This window comes from Corythoichthys intestinalis, chromosome 6, assembly GCF_030265065.1.
Source record: "Corythoichthys intestinalis isolate RoL2023-P3 chromosome 6, ASM3026506v1, whole genome shotgun sequence".
Classification (NCBI taxonomy): Eukaryota; Metazoa; Chordata; class Actinopteri; order Syngnathiformes; family Syngnathidae; genus Corythoichthys; species Corythoichthys intestinalis.
The window spans coordinates 16,938,359-16,956,142 of record NC_080400.1 but is presented as its reverse complement, the minus strand read 5'-3'; the positions used below and the strand labels follow the sequence as shown (position 1 = coordinate 16,956,142).

Genomic DNA, 17,784 nt, shown 5'->3' with positions numbered 1-17,784 from the left:
AAGATGGATATATACATTCAACATACGGTACATAAGGACTGTATTTGTTTATTATAACAATAAATCAACAAGATGGCATTAACATTATTAACATTCTGTTAAAGTGATCCATGGATAGAAAGACTTGTAGTTCTTAAAAGATGAATATTAGTACAAGTTATAGAAATGTTATATTAAAACGCCTCTTAATGTTTTCGTTTTAATAAAATTTGTAAAATTTTCAATCAAAAAATAAACTAGTAGCCCTATTCTGTCCTCAATGTGTGTGAGTACACAAATTGACAGATAGCGAACTAAGTTCCAAAAAGAAATCAGACTGTGTGGCAAAGTTGCATGGGCTTTACTGAAGTCATCTCTTTTTGACAGGAGCACGTTTCTTGTATTTTTGTAAAACTGAAAATAGCAAGGGAATGTATAACTTGCATAAATCACAAAATAACATAAAATGTACACACACGTGTCCATCTGAGCAGTAGCACTAGCCAATTAGCTCACAAGCATCTAACACTGTAACTGCATTTCACCATATATGTGAACAAATTCAAATACACATAATCAATAACTATCTAATGCTCATGAATATAAACAAAGGAGGAATATAACTCACAAGCGATGCATGTATTAGACACAAACAGTGTGATGGGGCTATGAGAACTGCCACTGAATACTGGATGCGGACGTTAGCTGGTCTGAATAGCACTGTCTATTAGTGTGAGTTCGCGTCGACATATAATCACGTCAGAAAAGCGCGCCGAAACCCAAATAATCAGCTGCACTGAATCGCCAGCAGAGGGCCACATAACATATGCAAGTCACACCCAAGCGCCAGCAGAGGGCGGAAAAACTCCATAAAACACAATTAACAAGCTGGCCTTTCACTGTACTGACATTTAAATCTGTCTGAGCGGGCCTAGTGCGTTAATTGCGTCAAATATTTTAACGTGATTAATTTTAAAAAAATTTAGTTAACGCAATAATTTTGACAGCCCTAATAATAATTAATTAATAATAAATAATAAAGCGATCATATTGAGCCCTTAATTCCGCTATTTTTTGAGAACAGATGGCAGAGTTCATTTGGAAACTTGGAACCGTGCTTCGTTTCATAGTGCCTTTTCAAATGGCTGCTTTTTACAAGCGCTTCCGTTGTTTGGCCATTCCTTTCTACAGCGGCGAAACGTCTACACAACGCTCAGCGCGCTTGCGCAAGCATCCGCACGCATGCGCACATCGGTAAGAAGCGGCAAGTATTCAATATTTTTGTTTTTATTTAGTTTTTTAGAACCTTTTCATTGCCTGAAAAATACTTTTTGCATGTATTACCCTCTCATACTTTTAACCATTGTGGTTTTTTGTGTTAGCGTTGAAGCAGTTGACCACATTAGTTACGTAGCGTATTTGAACCGTCCTTATTTGGTATAACTGCATTTAAGTATTTTCTTAAGGCATTTTTTTGTACGTTCTGCCTGTACGCATCCAAACAAAACAAGTTTAGCGCGCACGGTAGTGCTTTGGAAGTCAAATTCGACTAATTTTATGTTTCGCCGATATAGCAGATTTTGGCAGAACACCGTCTCTGAACAGATGAGGATAGCGGTCTTGTGCTGCCGCCAGGTAAAATGAACAAAAATGTGTTGGTCTACTCCTCCTTAAACACTGTTTTCTGCATCAATTTCGCGTAGTTTTGACTACGCCATTTGCCGTACCTTTTCGCCTCTTCCTCCAACTTCATTCGGCTCAGTTTTTGGCTGTCACTCCGCGGAGTCTGGAAAGCGAGTGTGAGACATGCTGTTCTAAAAATTAGAGGTGCACGATAATTATCGGTCCGATAATTATCGGTCCGATATTAGGAATTATGACGTCATCCCAATAAATCCAATAACAACATATATTATCGGGCCTATTAATATTAATTTTGGCACAGTGTCGGTGGATTGGGATGTGTGCGTTTGTTTCAACTCCTGTTTTGCCAGTATGCAAAGTTTTGTTACTGTTCTAGAGGCCGTATTTTTCCATCACTAAGTGATAAACTTTACTATGGCAATTAGCAAATGTTTGCATTTTACAGTGTTATGTTTACAAGTTCTTGAGAGGCCTCGTGGTTATTGATAGCTTTGCTGTCTTGTAATTGCCAGGTTAAGAAAGTTGTTTCATGGACTAAGACTACAAAAGTCTCCTTTCCTGTTGCACCGAATGTTTTCTCTGCTGACAAAGCACAATATTCAAATCCACCACTAGTATTTTTGACCTACAGGTGTTCAAAAATTCAGATGAATATTCATTTAAAAATTATATATATAATTATCGGTTATTGTATTGGTATCGGCTTTGAGGAACAGGAATTTATTGGTATCGGTTTCAAAAAATGGACATCGTGCATCCCTACTAAAAATAACTTTCAAATGCTTCACTCCCATTGGCTGGCTCACGCGCGTCACCGCTAAGGTTTTTGTTTGTTGCCCATCTCCGCTCTGCAAACCTATAGAAAAAAAATGATTTTTGTTGTTGCAAACGTGTATTAGTCCGGACAGCTTGAGATCCGGTCCAGACGGCTTGGGGGTCCGGAACCGGACCGAGGTCCGCGGTTCCGTGGCCTCTGGTATAGTGTTTTTCTGATTAGTTTACTGGTCTTTCCATTGAAAAAAAACTGCTTTTCTTTCAAAATGGAGGAAATTTCTAAGTGACCCCAAACCTTTGAACGGCACTATAGTCATCCATTTTGTCTTGTTACTTTCAACATGCCTGAAACAACTTCGAATTAGTAATTTAAAGTAATTGAAAAAAAGTGACATTTATCCGATTAATCGTTGAATGAATCGTTCGATGAGTCAATTATGAAAATTAATTTGCAGCCCTAAAAGCAAACTTTTTTTATTCCAGTGTCACCTTCTTCACGGGACTCGGAAGAGGAGGAGGAGGATCAAGGCGATCAGAGAAAGCGGAAGCGAGAGAAGCGAAGGCGACGTGACGAAGAAGAGGAAGAAGACGAGCGGGCGGGAGGGAAACGACACAGACGGCAACCTTCGGAGAAAGATGAGGACGAAAGGAGGAGAGTCCGGAAGTCGGAGGGAGAGGAGGACGACCCGACGAAGATGGGCCGAGGGAAGCGGCGGGAGATGTTGTCCCAACGGCGGCGGAAGCGGCTAGCTCAGATGCTGAAAAAGCGAAGGCCTTCCACAGACGAGTCCCAAGAATCGGAATCTTCCTCCGAAGAGGACCGACCGCTCCGGAAAAGACTCAACCGCATCGATTCGGACGAGGACGAGCAAGAGGAGTCGGAGGAGACGAAAGACGAGAGCGACGCTCGGGACGAGAGCGACACTGGCGAGGTCGGGCGGGACAAACTCAACGGCCCCACGCGCACGGAGGACGAGGAGGGAGAGGCCAAGTCGGACTCGTTAAACTCTGCCCACAACAGTCCGCGCTCATGATCCCTTCTTTGGCGCTAGTTCTGCTAGACTGGCGGTTCTCAAACTTTTTGGCAAAAACATGCATGTGGTCCCTAAATGCAACACCAGTTAATTAGAAGGTTAAGAAATTCATACCTTATTCGAGAAAATAATTTTATCTCAAGCGGTTATCAGAATAAAAGTGTAAAAACAAACATGTACAGTGTAAAATATGCTTAGGATTTGGATATTTTTGGTACATTTTATCAAAGTCAAGGGGAAAAGATGTCTGAACCCTTTATAGAGCACTCATTCACTGCCATTGACAGTGATATACGTCAAATTCATTTGAACTATGAACATGTTGCCCTGCCTTTGGCGGTGCTAGACGATCGCTTACAGCCTTCCCATTCAAAATGGACTGGACATCGAGTGTTGTCAGTGGTAGCCAATGAGTAAATTACATGTATAATTGATGTATTCACACCAAGGTTAATATCAACAAAATGGCAGCCAATGAGTTAAATAGTTTGAAATTAAAAAGAGTAAAGTTGTAGTCATGGTATTTACCAAAATATCAATAGGAAGTGACACGAAAATTCCCCAAAAATGACAGGAAGTGACCAGGAATTGAACCTTAAACTGTAGAAAGTGGCCCACGAATACCCCAAAATCAACAGGGAATGACAAGTAAATAAGCCAATTTTAACAGGAAGTGAACCAGAATCAACAGGTGAGCCATAATTGCCCCGAAAGTTAACAGGAGGTGACCATAAGAGCAAAGCATCACCATGCAATTTTTATCCAATAATTGCTTTTTTTTGTTTTGTTTTTAAGTTTAATCATTTGGATGAACATTTTATCTATAAATACAGTGGTATGAAAAAAGTATCTGAACCTTTTGGAATTTCTCACATTTCTTCATAAAATCACCATCAAATGGGATCTAATCTTTGTCAAAATCACACAAATGAAATAAACTCTGCTTTTAACTAAAACCAGCCAAACATAAGATTTTCATATTTTAACAAGGATAGTATGCAAACAATGACAGAAGGGGGGGAAAAAAATAAGTGAACCATCACATGTAATATTTTATGCTACATACCCCCCCCCCCCCCCCCCCTTTGGCAGCAATAACTTCAACCAGACACTTCCTGTAGCTGTAGATCAGTCTGGCACCATCGACCAGGACTAATCTTGGCCTATTATTCTCTACAAAACTGTACTAGTTCAATCAGATTCCTGGGATGTCTGGCATGAATCGCTGCCTTTAGGTCATGCCACAACATCTCAATGGGGTTTTGTTCTCTGGAAACCATTTTAAGTAGATTTACTTCTGTATTTTGGATCATTCTCTTGTTGTAGCATCCATCCTCTTTTTAGCTTCAACTGTCTGACGGATGGCCTCAGGTTTTCCTGCAAAACATCCTGATAAACTTTTGAATTCTCCATTAATGATTGCAAGTTGTCCAGGCCCTGAGATAGCAAAACAGCCCCAAATCATGATGCTCCCTCCACCATGCTTCACATTGGGGATGAGGTGTTGATGTTGGTGTGCTGTTCCATTTTTCCTCCACACATGACGTTGTGTGTTACTCCCAAACAATTTAACTTCGGTTTCGTCAGTCTACAAAATATTTTGCCAAAACTTCTGTGGAGTGTCCAAGTGCCTTTTTGTGAACATTTAAACGAGCAACAATGTTTTTTTTTAGACAGCAGTGGCTTCCTCCGTGGAGTCCTCCCATGAACACCATTCTTGGCCATAGTTGATGTGTGCACAGTGATATTGGACAGTGCCAGTGATTTCTGTAAGTCATTAGCAGACACTCTAGGGTTCTTTATTACCTCTCTGGGTATTCTGCGCTGAACTCTTGGCGTCATCTTTGGTGGACTGCCACTCCTTGGGAGAGAAGCAACAATGTCAAACTCTTTCCATTTGTAGACAACTTCGCTGACTGTCGAATGATGAACATCCAGACTTTTCGAGATGGATTTTCGCAGGTGCTCAGACCGCTCTTTTGACCAAGCCATGATGCGCATCAGATAATGCTTCTCATAAAGACAATTCTTACCAGGTGTGTGTTTTATAGTGGGCTGGGCAGCTTTAAACCATTCATCAGGGATTGGGCATACACCTGACTTAAATTGTTTGGTAAAAATTGATTTCAATTGCTCTTCAAATCTTCTTAGGTAGAGGGTTCACTTACTTATTTCCCCCCTCCTGTCATTGTTTGCATGCTATCCTCATTAAAACATGAAAACCTGTAAATGTTTGGGTGGTTTTAGTTAAGTTTTTACATTTGTGTGATTTTTCCAGAGATCACACTTAATGGTGATTTTATGCAGCAATGTGAGAAATTCCAAAAGGTTCAGATACTTTCTCATACCACTACATACTCTTTAACCTAATAATATATATTTTTAGGGGGTATATTACCAAAAATAGACACTTGCTCCTCAAAGGGTTAGGTAAATTTTAAGAACACTTTATTCCCATATATTACGTCCTTTATTCTGGAAAAGTTTCTAAAACGAGTGTGCTACTACTGGCTAAAGGTTGTCAAGAAGAACATGGATGCCCTCTTCTGGCCAACTGAACATAAAGGAAAAAATATATTTTTAAAAAATGTCTGCAATTAATTAATCTTCCCTGATACAAAAATTGAGCCCCAAAGATCGATGCATAAACGTTCCAAGAATATACCAAATTTTATCGTGTTGCGTTCACGAATGCTGGAGAAATGATAAAAAATGATAGTGTACACCCCATCAACAACAACATGACAGACCTTCAGCCTTTAATAAAAAAAAGAATACTGTACTGAACCCTAGCTATGGATGAAACGCCAAAATTTGACAGCATTTTCTCATCATCCAAAACTCAACTCACTTCAATATAATTCCTTGACACCAAAGTTCCCTAAACTGTGCCAAAGTAATACTTTTATTGAAAGAGCGTTCGTTCAGGATTTGTGTGAGAAAACTAAACCGATGAATTAAAAAGTTGCTTATTTTCTCAACTAATTTCTAAAATAACCATGATAAAATCATAATAGTTATGCAAAAAAATTAAAAAATATTTCACGTTTTTTTTATTTCAAGTACAGCAGATGCTAAATCAACTTGAGAAAGTTAATTAAAATACACAATTATAAAAATACGGTAATAAAATACATGAATAAATTGGACATTTAGCACCGTCGTTGGCAGCCAATGTCGTTTATTATATTTAATCCCAACTTTTGAAACCAGCCTCTGAGTTTGAGAACCACTGTTCTAGCCCCGCCCCCTTATCGACGCACTTGTAGCGCCCTTGCAGGTTGTCGTGACCATAAAAAGACCGTCGGGCGATCACATGACTGACAAGACAGTGACTTTTTCAACACTGCTGTACATCTCTCTATCCTTTTTGTAAAATAATAGATGTTGCGTTTTAGTCTTCTTGTAAAATATAGTGTTCTATTTTCTCTATGAAGGAGAGGAGCATTGCGGCGGAGAGCAGATTGCGAACACCGTGCGTTACGCATCGGGCCCACAGAAGTGCTGAAAAGGCAGACAAGATTGCCACGAAGACGACAGATTTTTTTTTTTTTTTTTTTTGAGAGGTAAATTTCCGTATGATTTAAAAAAATTTCCACTTGAGGAACTTGACATGGGAATTAACCGGAGATGAATTTGTTCTCTATTTGCCTAATCGTGATCTTCTACTCAAAAGCGGTGCAATTGCTGACCTCTACAGGTGTGTATTTGTAAATTCAGCTGAAATTCACAGACAAGCTGGTTACATGGTGACTCTCCAAGAAGACGAAAAATGTCATGTTTGCATTTATATGGCCCCGTCTCCATTCGAACAATGTTGCAATTCCGCATGAAAACGATGTAGTATTCATGCCAGGCCCTGAGGCGGCAGTACAGATTTACAAGGCAACAGCGAATGATGCACTTTGACCCCACCAAAGTTCCTCAGTCTGGAATAAAATATGCCCGCCCACTCGAAGCGATGGCATTTTTCTTTTGTTAAAAAAGGCACAACAATGGAAACATTCAACATATTTAATTTAAAAATATTATTAAAACAGTAAAAGCTGAAATTCCGTCATATTTGCTGTTTTTAATGTTTAATAGCAAAGCTGCGCACTGCCAATGTGACGTGTTTGAGTGCTGACGTGCCGCAGGATTCTTTGGTATGCATGTGGAGATAGCGCCCCCCCCCCCCCCCCCCCCCCAATCCCCCGCAATTGAATTCTTCCACTTTGGAGGCAGGATTCAGAGTTTTTCGTCTTGGCCGACACCATATGCACGCGAGGCAACTCCGCAACACAGTCATTGCGTCTTCGTGTTGCAGTCGCCATGTAAACTGCCCCTGAAATTAAGAGAAGGGTCCAGCTGCGGCCTGCAGTGCTCACCTTCTGCGCCCCCTGCTTTCAGCCAGTAATCAGATCAAGCTTTGTCATTGGCCTTCCGCGCCCCCTGCTTTCAACCGTTGTTCTTTTCGTCAGCGATGACGATAACAAAAATATTTCGTCGACAAGCAATTTTTTTCAAGACGATGACAAGACGATAACGAGCTAAATACGTGTCTTGGGAGCCTAAAACGTAACGGGACAACTAGACGAAAATGCGGCGTAGTCTCTGTTATTTGTTGACAAAGTGTGGCATTTTCTTATTCTACGCGTAGTTTGACAGCAGTGTTTGGCTTGTGTCACTCCTTTGACATGTCTTCCTGTCATCAGTAACTAGTGGTTAACTCATTCACTACCAAAGACGTGTAAACAAAGATGTTCTTCCAGTCAGGCTGCGCTCTAGGCTTGCTTGTTTTGTCTTATCTTGGCAAGAGAGAATACGCACTGTTACTTTCGTCTTCAAAGGTGTGTGCTGAGTGATCATCACACACTAAATGTAACATAGCATTAGCATTAATTTTAGCGTAGCAAGCGTCCTCTTAAACTGTATTGTTTTCGTTTTGTTGGCGTCGGCTACGGTTTACAGCAGTAGTGCTCTGTGCTTCCAGTTAATTCAACTCAATTTTATTTGTATAGCTCTATATCACAACAAGGTTGTCTCAGATGGCTTTACAGAGTCAATTTGATACACAGTCAGATACAGTAGATGAATGAGATGAGTTCATGTCCTGGGCATCCCCCATCCTTAGACCCTCCATGGCGGCAAGGAAAAACTCCAAAAACCCAGTGGGAAAAGAGAAACCTTGGGGAGAACCACAGTCAGGAGAGATCCACTCCCAGGACGGACAGGCTATAGACCCTACTCACCAACATCACAGAATGACGTGTCGCTGTATCCGGCCGCCATATTGTCCGTCTTTGTTTATCCGTATTCTCAATGGTTTCAATTTGTCGTGCAATTTATAGTGCAATTCATGGAAGCCCCGGTGCTTTCAGACGCTGTAAACTCATTGGATGCGTTGCATAAAAGGTGTTATGTGGAAAAGCTTCAGTCTATCCATTCGCCAGATCCATATTTGATGCCTAAATCGATATTTTTCGACCCGCTGTCTTCGCCCTCTTTGCCTGACATCTGCTACCCTGATATCTACAACTATCTTGTCCACACAAAATCAGCCGATTCTCACAAAAGTTTGAAAAACTTTAAGAGCAGCACTCTAAGCAACATTACCCCGTGTGACCCTTCCAATTTTTTAAAATGGCGACAATCAATTAAAAAAAAAAAAGTTGACTGCGATGGCCGACGCTTCAAGGATAGGTGGATATTGGACTATTTCTTCAATAAAACACGCAACAACTGTGCCTCATTTGCAAAGAGACAGTCGCTGTTTTCAAAGAGTTCGATGTAACGCGATAATGATATTACCGAACAAGACACGCTGACATGTACGACAACATTACAGGGAAGATACGCAGCGAGAAATTATAGCAACTTGAAGCACAGCAGCAGTATTTCGCAAGAGCCCGAGTGTCGAAAGAGAACGCCACAAAGACGAGACTTTTGAAATTATGAATTAAAAAAAATAAAGCAAATTTGATACACAGAAGGGCTTGCTAAAATTTGTTTAAATATATTGTTCTATGTAAATCAGCCAAGGTAGCCCCCCGCATTTTTACTACAGCAAATCTGGCCCCCTTTGCAAAAGGTTTGGACACACCTGTTTAACTGATGATCCATAGACGAGGCCAGCTTCTTTCACTTGGTACCAGCTAAATATTAATCAAAATGTAATGATGGTGGAAGAAATAAGCATCTTGAATTTGAAACTGTATGTTGTCGGCAATTAGCCTCGCAATGATCTTAATTGTGGTTGTCAGCCTAAAACCCTCAAATTTATATTAAATGCATCTTACCAGATATAAAATGACTACTACAAAATCTGGGGTGATCGTTTGGTGCCCAGTTTTCTCGTCGAATTGCAGCAGTCCATCTCGCTCTCCTCTCCGGGTCTCTCGGAATACGGTAGAACTTCAAGTCTCTCCGTCTATCTTCTCTGTTACTGCAACCAACCGCCACACACGCCTTCACCATTTTGATTATTAATGTTAACGAGCAGAAAACCACGCCATAATAAGAGGAATTTACGTAGGAGTAATGCGTAAAAACGACGAGCTGACGGACAATATGGCGCGGAGCCGTGGTTGTGACGTCATGTGAGTGGGGTCTATAGCAGAAGGAGTTCCAGTTTGTAGAGAGGCAATGAGTTGAGGGAACATGAGGGGGTCTATCTTGCTGGATGAGATGGGGGGGGGGCTGGGGCAAAGACAATGTCCATCCAGCCAGGGGTCAGGATAGTCAGACGGCTGCGGCCAGAGGCGTAGCAAGGGTCCCCGGGGGCCCCAGGCAACATGGGGCCCTTCGAGCGTGTCCAAGTAAGGGGGACAGTTGGAAAGAGTAGCAACACAAAAATAACACCATCAGATGCGGAGGTCTATACTTTTGTGTGAAATAAGTAGTCAGATTGGCCCTAAAACCCACCAAATTCAAATTATTCCATAAAAACCACTGATTGGTGGACTACCGACCGAAATCAGTATTAAATTTGCTAATAAAATTGTTTAGGATTATTTTAGATCCATATATGTTATATTATAGAGTATTCGACAAGGAATACGATCCATTTTTGAATCAATGGCAATATTTTATGTGTTTTCTAATAACTTATTTTAGCAAAAGAGAACAATTGTTGTTTATGAGAGCCTATAAGTCTTTAAGTCCAAGGTTCCCTCATAGCCATCATAATGGTATTGACGGGTCACTTCGGCCAGCCGCTGCGCAACGCCTTCAAGCAGGGGGCCAGGCATCACACAATTACCTTCAGTTATTCGCAGTCGGTCGCAGCGACATGCAGCATTCAACGCAGTATTTAGGATAAAAGTAGGAAACCTGTACAGCAAACAAACAGGAAGGATTGTCCCGGGAGTGATTTGTTCGAGGATTCAAGATAATTATTATATTTTTCGTACCATGCATGCATTTCGAAACGTGAAAAAAAATCAATGGGAGAAACTAGCTGCTACGGCATTGGTACCATAGTTCGCAATTTTTACGTAAAATAAATGCTTAATGCACATGTTTTTTGTTTTTTTGCTTTTAACCCAAGAATCGAGACTGCTTAACGTCCATATCTGTAAAGGATTCAGGGATTTAAGCATTTATTCACAAGAATTTTCACCGGAAAAGCTCTGTTTACACTAGGCGGCCGCTAGCTACATTCACTAATGTACTTCGACATATTTACGTAAAATATTTGCTTACTGCACGTTTGTTTTTTTTTTTTTTGCTTTTAATCAAGAATCGAGACTGTTTTACGTCAATATCTATAGAGTTCTGGGATTTAAGCATTTGTTCACAAGAATTTTCATTGGAAAAGCTCTGTTTACATCAGACGGCCGCTAGCTACATTCACGAACAGACTAGCATTGTACTTTGACATATTTACAAAAATTAAATGCTTACTGCACTGTTTTTTTTTTGCTTTTCAACAATAATCGAGACTTTTTTACATCCATATCGAGAAAGAATTCTGGGATTTAAGCTTTTATTCACAAGAATTGTCAAAGAAGAAGTCCGAGATTCTACTCGGTCAGCTTTGATGGCCCCGCCAACAATGTAGGCCCCCTACTTATCGGTAGAGGTGGGAATCTTTGGGCACCTAACGATTCGATTACGATTCAGAGACTCCAATTCGATTATAAAGCGATTATTGATGCCCCCCCCATTTTTGTTTTTTTAATGTTTTGTTTATTTGTACCAAAATTGTTCAAAAATCCTCTCAGGCTAAATAAACCAAACTACTATTTTAGTATCAAGTTACCGGTTAAAAACAGTAAATAAAATACTCAAGTCCCCATTCTGTATCAGCAGCTTTAAACTACATTCAATTATTTTAATGTTGTGAATCAACCGTTAAAGTTGTTAAAATTGCGCCCGTTATTCCATAATTTCCCTTATGTCTACTTTCGACATGTGAAAGTTTTAAAACTGTTTCATCATTTAAAGATAGATTCAAGTCAAGAATTTGCCGATTTAGGGGTATTTTAGATAAAAAGTAATTAGGTTCTCTATAACAGAGCCTTCTAGAGAAGTCTACTGCTTTAAGATGGGGCCTGTTTACTAGCGCGGCAAAGTCATTTCACATCTAGTCTAGATGTATGTGATATCTACCATAGCCGTATGTTGCCGTATGTTTGTAGCAACTCCCAACTGGGCGCTGTTTGTAGCGGCTGACGGCCGCAGTCAGGTATTATTGTTTTTTTTACCTAGCGGCATTAGCTGCACATGATATTTACTCTCTGTTCGTTCATCAGTGCGTCCCGAAGACCGCGCTGACTGCGTTTTATTTCCGCTGTACCTGGTATATAATTCAATAATCGGAATTTGGATGTTTGTGAATCGTTCTCGAATCTTCCACAGCCGAATCGCAAATAATCTAAGAATCGGAAATTTTGCACGCCTCTACTTATCGGCCCCATGTCCTGTCAATACATTACGAAGTCTATGGTTCCCTTTAAAGAAACCAAGGAGTGCTACGTGAAGCCCCGTGAGAGCCCGCGAAACCTCACAACGTAGGGATTGACTGGCACATAATTGCGCAATGCGTCACATCTACGCAGAGCTACGCCGTCGGCCCGGCGGAAGCATAAAACCATGCATTTGAGAAATGCCCAAATTTAAAGGGCTGCCAAAAACAACACTGCTTTTAGCAACCCTAACCTTAACCGTGGCTCAGTGGTAGAGTAGTTGTTGTGGGTTCGATTCTCTCCCCTTATGAACTCACCTAAGTATCCTTGAGCAAGATACTGAACATTGCGTTGCTCCTGGTGTTGCGTCACCAGCAGGTGGATGGCGATGTAGTGTAAAGCGCTTTGAGAGACTTGGATAGGTGGAACAGCGCTATACAAGTATAACACCATTATACCATCTAACCCTAACCGCTTTTCCACGTCACGGACGCGGAAGGCACCAAAAAAGGGCGTGGAAGGCGTGTACTGGTAGCTGCAGCTGAACCTACTTGAAAATTCAGGGCTATCAATTGACAAAACGTGAAAAGTTGATGTCCAAAAAAGCAGTGTAATTGCTGACATCTACAGGTGAAATACAGCTGAAATTAAAAAACAAGCTGGTTAAAATTCACGCCTACCAGTTGAAAGATAATTATGTATCCGGCATTGAAAGTAGAATCTTGAATTCTGTAAATCTTATTTCAATTGCGGTTAAGTCCCATTAAAAATTTCCAGCTTTGAAAATTTCCCAAATTTTGGAGAAAATACCAATCATTCTTAAAATTGGCTGAACTTTTCCGACCCAGAGTGGCATTTATTCCACGTCGTTTTGCCCCTTAAAATTCCAGGTACTTGTATGTCCTCACTACTAAGGCAATTTTGCACTCTACTAATAGTAGAGTAGTTTTCATTCTAGCTCCCAGTTGAGCTGATGTTGTCTTCTCAATCCAATCAGAACCAAACAAAACAGCTTTTGTCTTAAGTGTGGATTAATGGGCTGCTTCTCAATCTCACGCACATACAAAGAAAATAACTGTTCACATTTCCAAAGTGCAACTTAATAGTGTTTGAAACGGAGCCAGACTGGGCGTGAACGTGAGACTGTTGTTCTGTTCCTGTAGTGTCACAATAATGTCACTTCAATGTTGTCCAAGTTATTAAAAACCAGCACTGCGAGCGTCTCCTCAAGAATGTACAGCAGCCATGTCTTCTTTTGTTTTTGTATTTTTTACAACAATTATTCTTCGTAGGTAAATTGAGTGTGAAATTTTGCAATTGAATCTTTTGTTAGCTATGAATGCAGCCGCAATCTTTTGACGGCAGTTTCTGTAATGTCTTGTCACATCTCTTGACTTGAGGTGGAAGAGAACACATCGTCATCCAAAGAGCAGAAGAAATTTCTTCTTGAGCTGATGTATGTACAGTGGGGCACATAAGTATTTAGTCAACCACCAATTGTGCATGTTTTCCTACTTGAAAAGATTAGAGAGGCCTGTAATTGTCAGCATGGGTAAACCTCAACCACGAGAGACAGAATGTGGAGAGAAAAAACAGAAAATCACATTGTTTGATTTTTTTAAAGAATTTATTTCCAAATTAGAGCGGAAAATACGTATTTGGTCACCTACAAACAAGCAAGATTGCTGGCTGTCAAAGAGGTCTAACTTCTTCTAACGAGGTCTAACGAGGCTCCACTCATTACCTGTATTAATGGCACCTGTTTTAACTCATTATCGGTATAAAAGACACCTCCTGTCCACAAACTCAGTCAGTCACACTCCAAACTCCACTCTGGCCAAGACCAAAGAGCTGTCGAAGGACACCAGAGACAAAATTGTAGACCTGCATCAGGCTGGGAAGACTGAATCTGCAATAGGTAAAACGCTTGGTGTAAAGAAATCAACTGTGGGAGCAATTATTAGAAAATGGAAGCCATACAAGACAACTGATAATCTCCCTCGATCTGGGGCTCCATGCAAGATCTCACCCCATGGGGTCAAAATGATAACAAGAACAGTGAGCAAAAATCCCAGAACCACACGGGTGGACCTAGTGGATGACCAAGAGAGAGCTGGGACCACAGTAACAAAGGCTACTATCAGTAACACAACGCGCCGCCAGGGACTCAAATCCTGCACTGCCAGACGTGTCCCCCTGCTGAAGCCAGTACACGTCCAGGCCCATCTGCGGTTCGCTAGAGAGCATTTGGATGATCCAGAAGAGGACTGGGAGAGTGTGTTATGGTCAGATGAAACCAAAATAGAACTTTTCGGTAGAAACACTGGTTCTCGGTTTTGGAGGAGAAAGAATACATCCGAATTGCATCCGAATTTCTAACCTTGTCAATGTCTTGACTATGTTTTCTATTCATTTTGAAACTCATTTTAAAAATAAAAGTGTGACTTTTGAAGGAAAGCACGAAATTATCTGGGTGAACCCAAACTTTTGAACGATAGTGTATATAGTCATTCTACTCGGTATTTTCAGAGCTGCACATGGCTGTCATGTTTTTAGTATATTAAGTTTGTGTGCCGTTTCAGCCCTCTTTTGGGTTTTAATTTCTCCGAATTCATTAGGGACTATTATTATAAACGGACAAGCTTAAAGCAGAAATGTGAAGTAATTTCATAAAATGCCAAATAGGGTCACAATTAAAGTAATTAGACATTGTCCAACAAATAAAGCATGAAAAAAATAATTTATATCTTGTATATTTGACAAAATAATCGCGTTTCGAAGTTCGAGCCTAAAAGGGGACGAACCCGGAAGTGATACGTCACACCGAGAACAGCGATGGCAGCGCTCCATACATACGGCCGCCATACAAAGCCCTTCAAACAATGATTCAAACAGCTATATAAGTGATAGATTGAGCCCAAGAGAGGAGATCCAAGTTTTTGAAGAGTTGGAGGAAGAAGAGGATGTTGGAATTCTATGTTGGACCTAACATGTATTAGCCAGACGCTAATCAGGATGCAAACAATGTGCCTAGACTACCTGACATGGAATGGAGACAAGACCCATCGAGATTACAAGATTGATAAGATATAGGCTGTTATTATTTTCATGATTTGAAGATGCAGGCATTTGCACATAATTTTTTTGTCCATCTGATGACATTGTTTAAAAAAATAATAATCAGACTTCATGTTCATTTTGGCAGATCCGGCAGCTCTCGTGCATGTAAAATAATAATATAAAAAAGTTGGGGGGAAAGAAGGAGATGAGTCGTTGATGGCTTTCTCCACTTTATTGTGGCAACAATAAGAAAACAAAATAATAGCGGACTGCCGCCACATTCGACCGCGAAGTTTTGCTTCTCGCTCATCTCCGCCTCGCCTCGTTAAGTGGATCGTGTATAGTGTCTTGTTATAAGCTTTTTGTTGACAAAGGTATCGAACACACGATGTGCTGACAACTTTGTTTCTTTATTAACACATGGAGCTAACAGTACAAACGCAGCTTGGGGCTCTCGGCAGGAAGTGGCGTCTAATGGCGTGAGGAAATGTAGTTTTTTCACACAAGCGAACAAATTACAAAGCACCACTTCAGTGTTGTCCCGAGACTACATTTCCCATGATTCACTGTGTGACTTGAGCCGCTCGCTGATTCGCTGCGAGATTGACTCAATGCCAACAGGCTAGTTGTCACCTGTCAGCGGCTCTCGTACAACACAAACTAGAAGGCTATCAAGCGATCACCGTGAAAGAAACGCCGAACCATACAAATGCAATGCAATGCAATGCTTGAAGCATAAAGGTGGAAATACATAATACAAATAAATGTGCACAAACTCACCGGCGGTATGTGTCTCTTACGGCAACGTGACCGTAAATTACCGCGATGCCGACCCGCTTATATGCACATCCACACCCCTTTCCCGACTGACAGTGGATTAACCCTTTCGGACAAGATCGTAGATGACGCACAATTTAAACACGCTTAACCTAGCGAACACAACAACAACTATGCCACGACTATTGCCACGAGTTGGCTTTCGGCTAACGTCGCTAGCTTCTACTTTACATTCCACAACAGTTGGCAGCTCTGCTTTGACAAAGTCATCAGTCATCTATCCAAAAATCACACTTTTTGGCAAATCCTTGATCATAAGCAGGCCGGTTAAGGAAGCAGGTATCTTCAAAGTGTTTGTAGCAGAGAACACGACTCGATGATGGCGTGAAATTCATTCGCGTCGTGAGAACGAAAGATGTCCATTTACGTGCCCTGCTATTCTTTGGCCACTCAAACTTTTCGTTAGAGTGAGAACAAAACATCGCCACACAACGCCGTGGCATCTTACCTAGAAACAATGCAACAAACAATACTGTTCTATGGCGGACTTCCCTCGCACTTTTCGGTGTGACGTCATTTCCGAAGATTGCCGAAGAAAAGCATTTTCGTCGCCAAGGGTGTTGCTATGGGTTAAACAAAGAATCTGGAAGGGTTGCGTTAAAAAAAATAATGAAAATATGCTTATAATTGTTTCGCCATTGATATTATTCAAAAACATGGTTGGCCAACCTTACTTCACATTACTGCTTTAAACTATTCAAATGCAAAGAATCTAGCACATTGGTTCTAAACCAAGGTTCTATCGAACCTCAGGCCAGTTAAGTTCAAACAAAACATTTATTCTTACTCATTCATTATGGTATTTGCTTCGAGAATATTTCTAATAAAAATATATTTAGATTGTAAAAGGGCTTTAGTACATTTCTTATAGATGATATCAGTCTATTCATTATTGCTCTATACCTGTATGTCTACATAAATATATTTTCATCTTAAATTAATGCAGAAAATGCATAAATTAGTGTGTAAAGATTCACCAGAATGCAGGAAATTACGTGGTTGATACTCTAAATGTGTGTGTTCCCCCGGCACTGGTGGTTGGGCCCAAAGTGATATCTTTTCATGGGGCCCAAAATCCCTGGCAGCGCCCCTGTTGACACGGTCACCTAACCTACGCCCTTGGACAAAATGAAGTTGGCCAACAGATTTGATGCGGTGTCTTGACTGCTCACAGGTTGCATGCATTCTCCTTTTTCTCCAGCAGAGGGGAGCAGACGCAAACAAATCGCTTTGCCGTTGAACGGTGAAGTTATTTTTGCAAAAATATCAAATTTGCAAACTTGTCTGCTTTCCTCAAAAACATTTAACGCAAACCAAGAGAACACACGCCCAAACGGCTCAACACCTCAATCATTCCCAATGATAAATGTTGCCATTTTTTATGTATTTTGGTGCTAGCCCACCCAAAATTCATGAGGTTTATTTGTTGTCCATGTGGCTAATTCGGTCCACATGGTGTTAAGTGTAAACATGATAAATCAACAGAGATGAAAAAAATGACTTTGGATTTATTTGACTTTTTTTATTTCTTTCAGAAAAGCAGTCAGAGAACAGAAAATCTACAGGCA

General features: G+C 40.7%; 1 protein-coding gene across 2 annotated transcripts in view; it reads left to right on the top strand.

Moving 5' to 3' along the window:
* Window positions 1–4,448, top strand: part of LOC130917751 (remodeling and spacing factor 1-like) — a 57,434-nt gene extending 52,986 nt beyond the window's left edge. For both annotated transcript variants that reach the window (XM_057839418.1, XM_057839417.1), the window contains exon 19: window positions 2,881–4,448. In XM_057839418.1, the coding sequence (XP_057695401.1) occupies window positions 2,881–3,431 (551 nt within the window). In that variant the 3' untranslated portion in view covers window positions 3,432–4,448. The remainder of the gene's footprint in view (window positions 1–2,880) is intronic.
* Window positions 4,449–17,784: the final 13,336 nt, after the last annotated feature.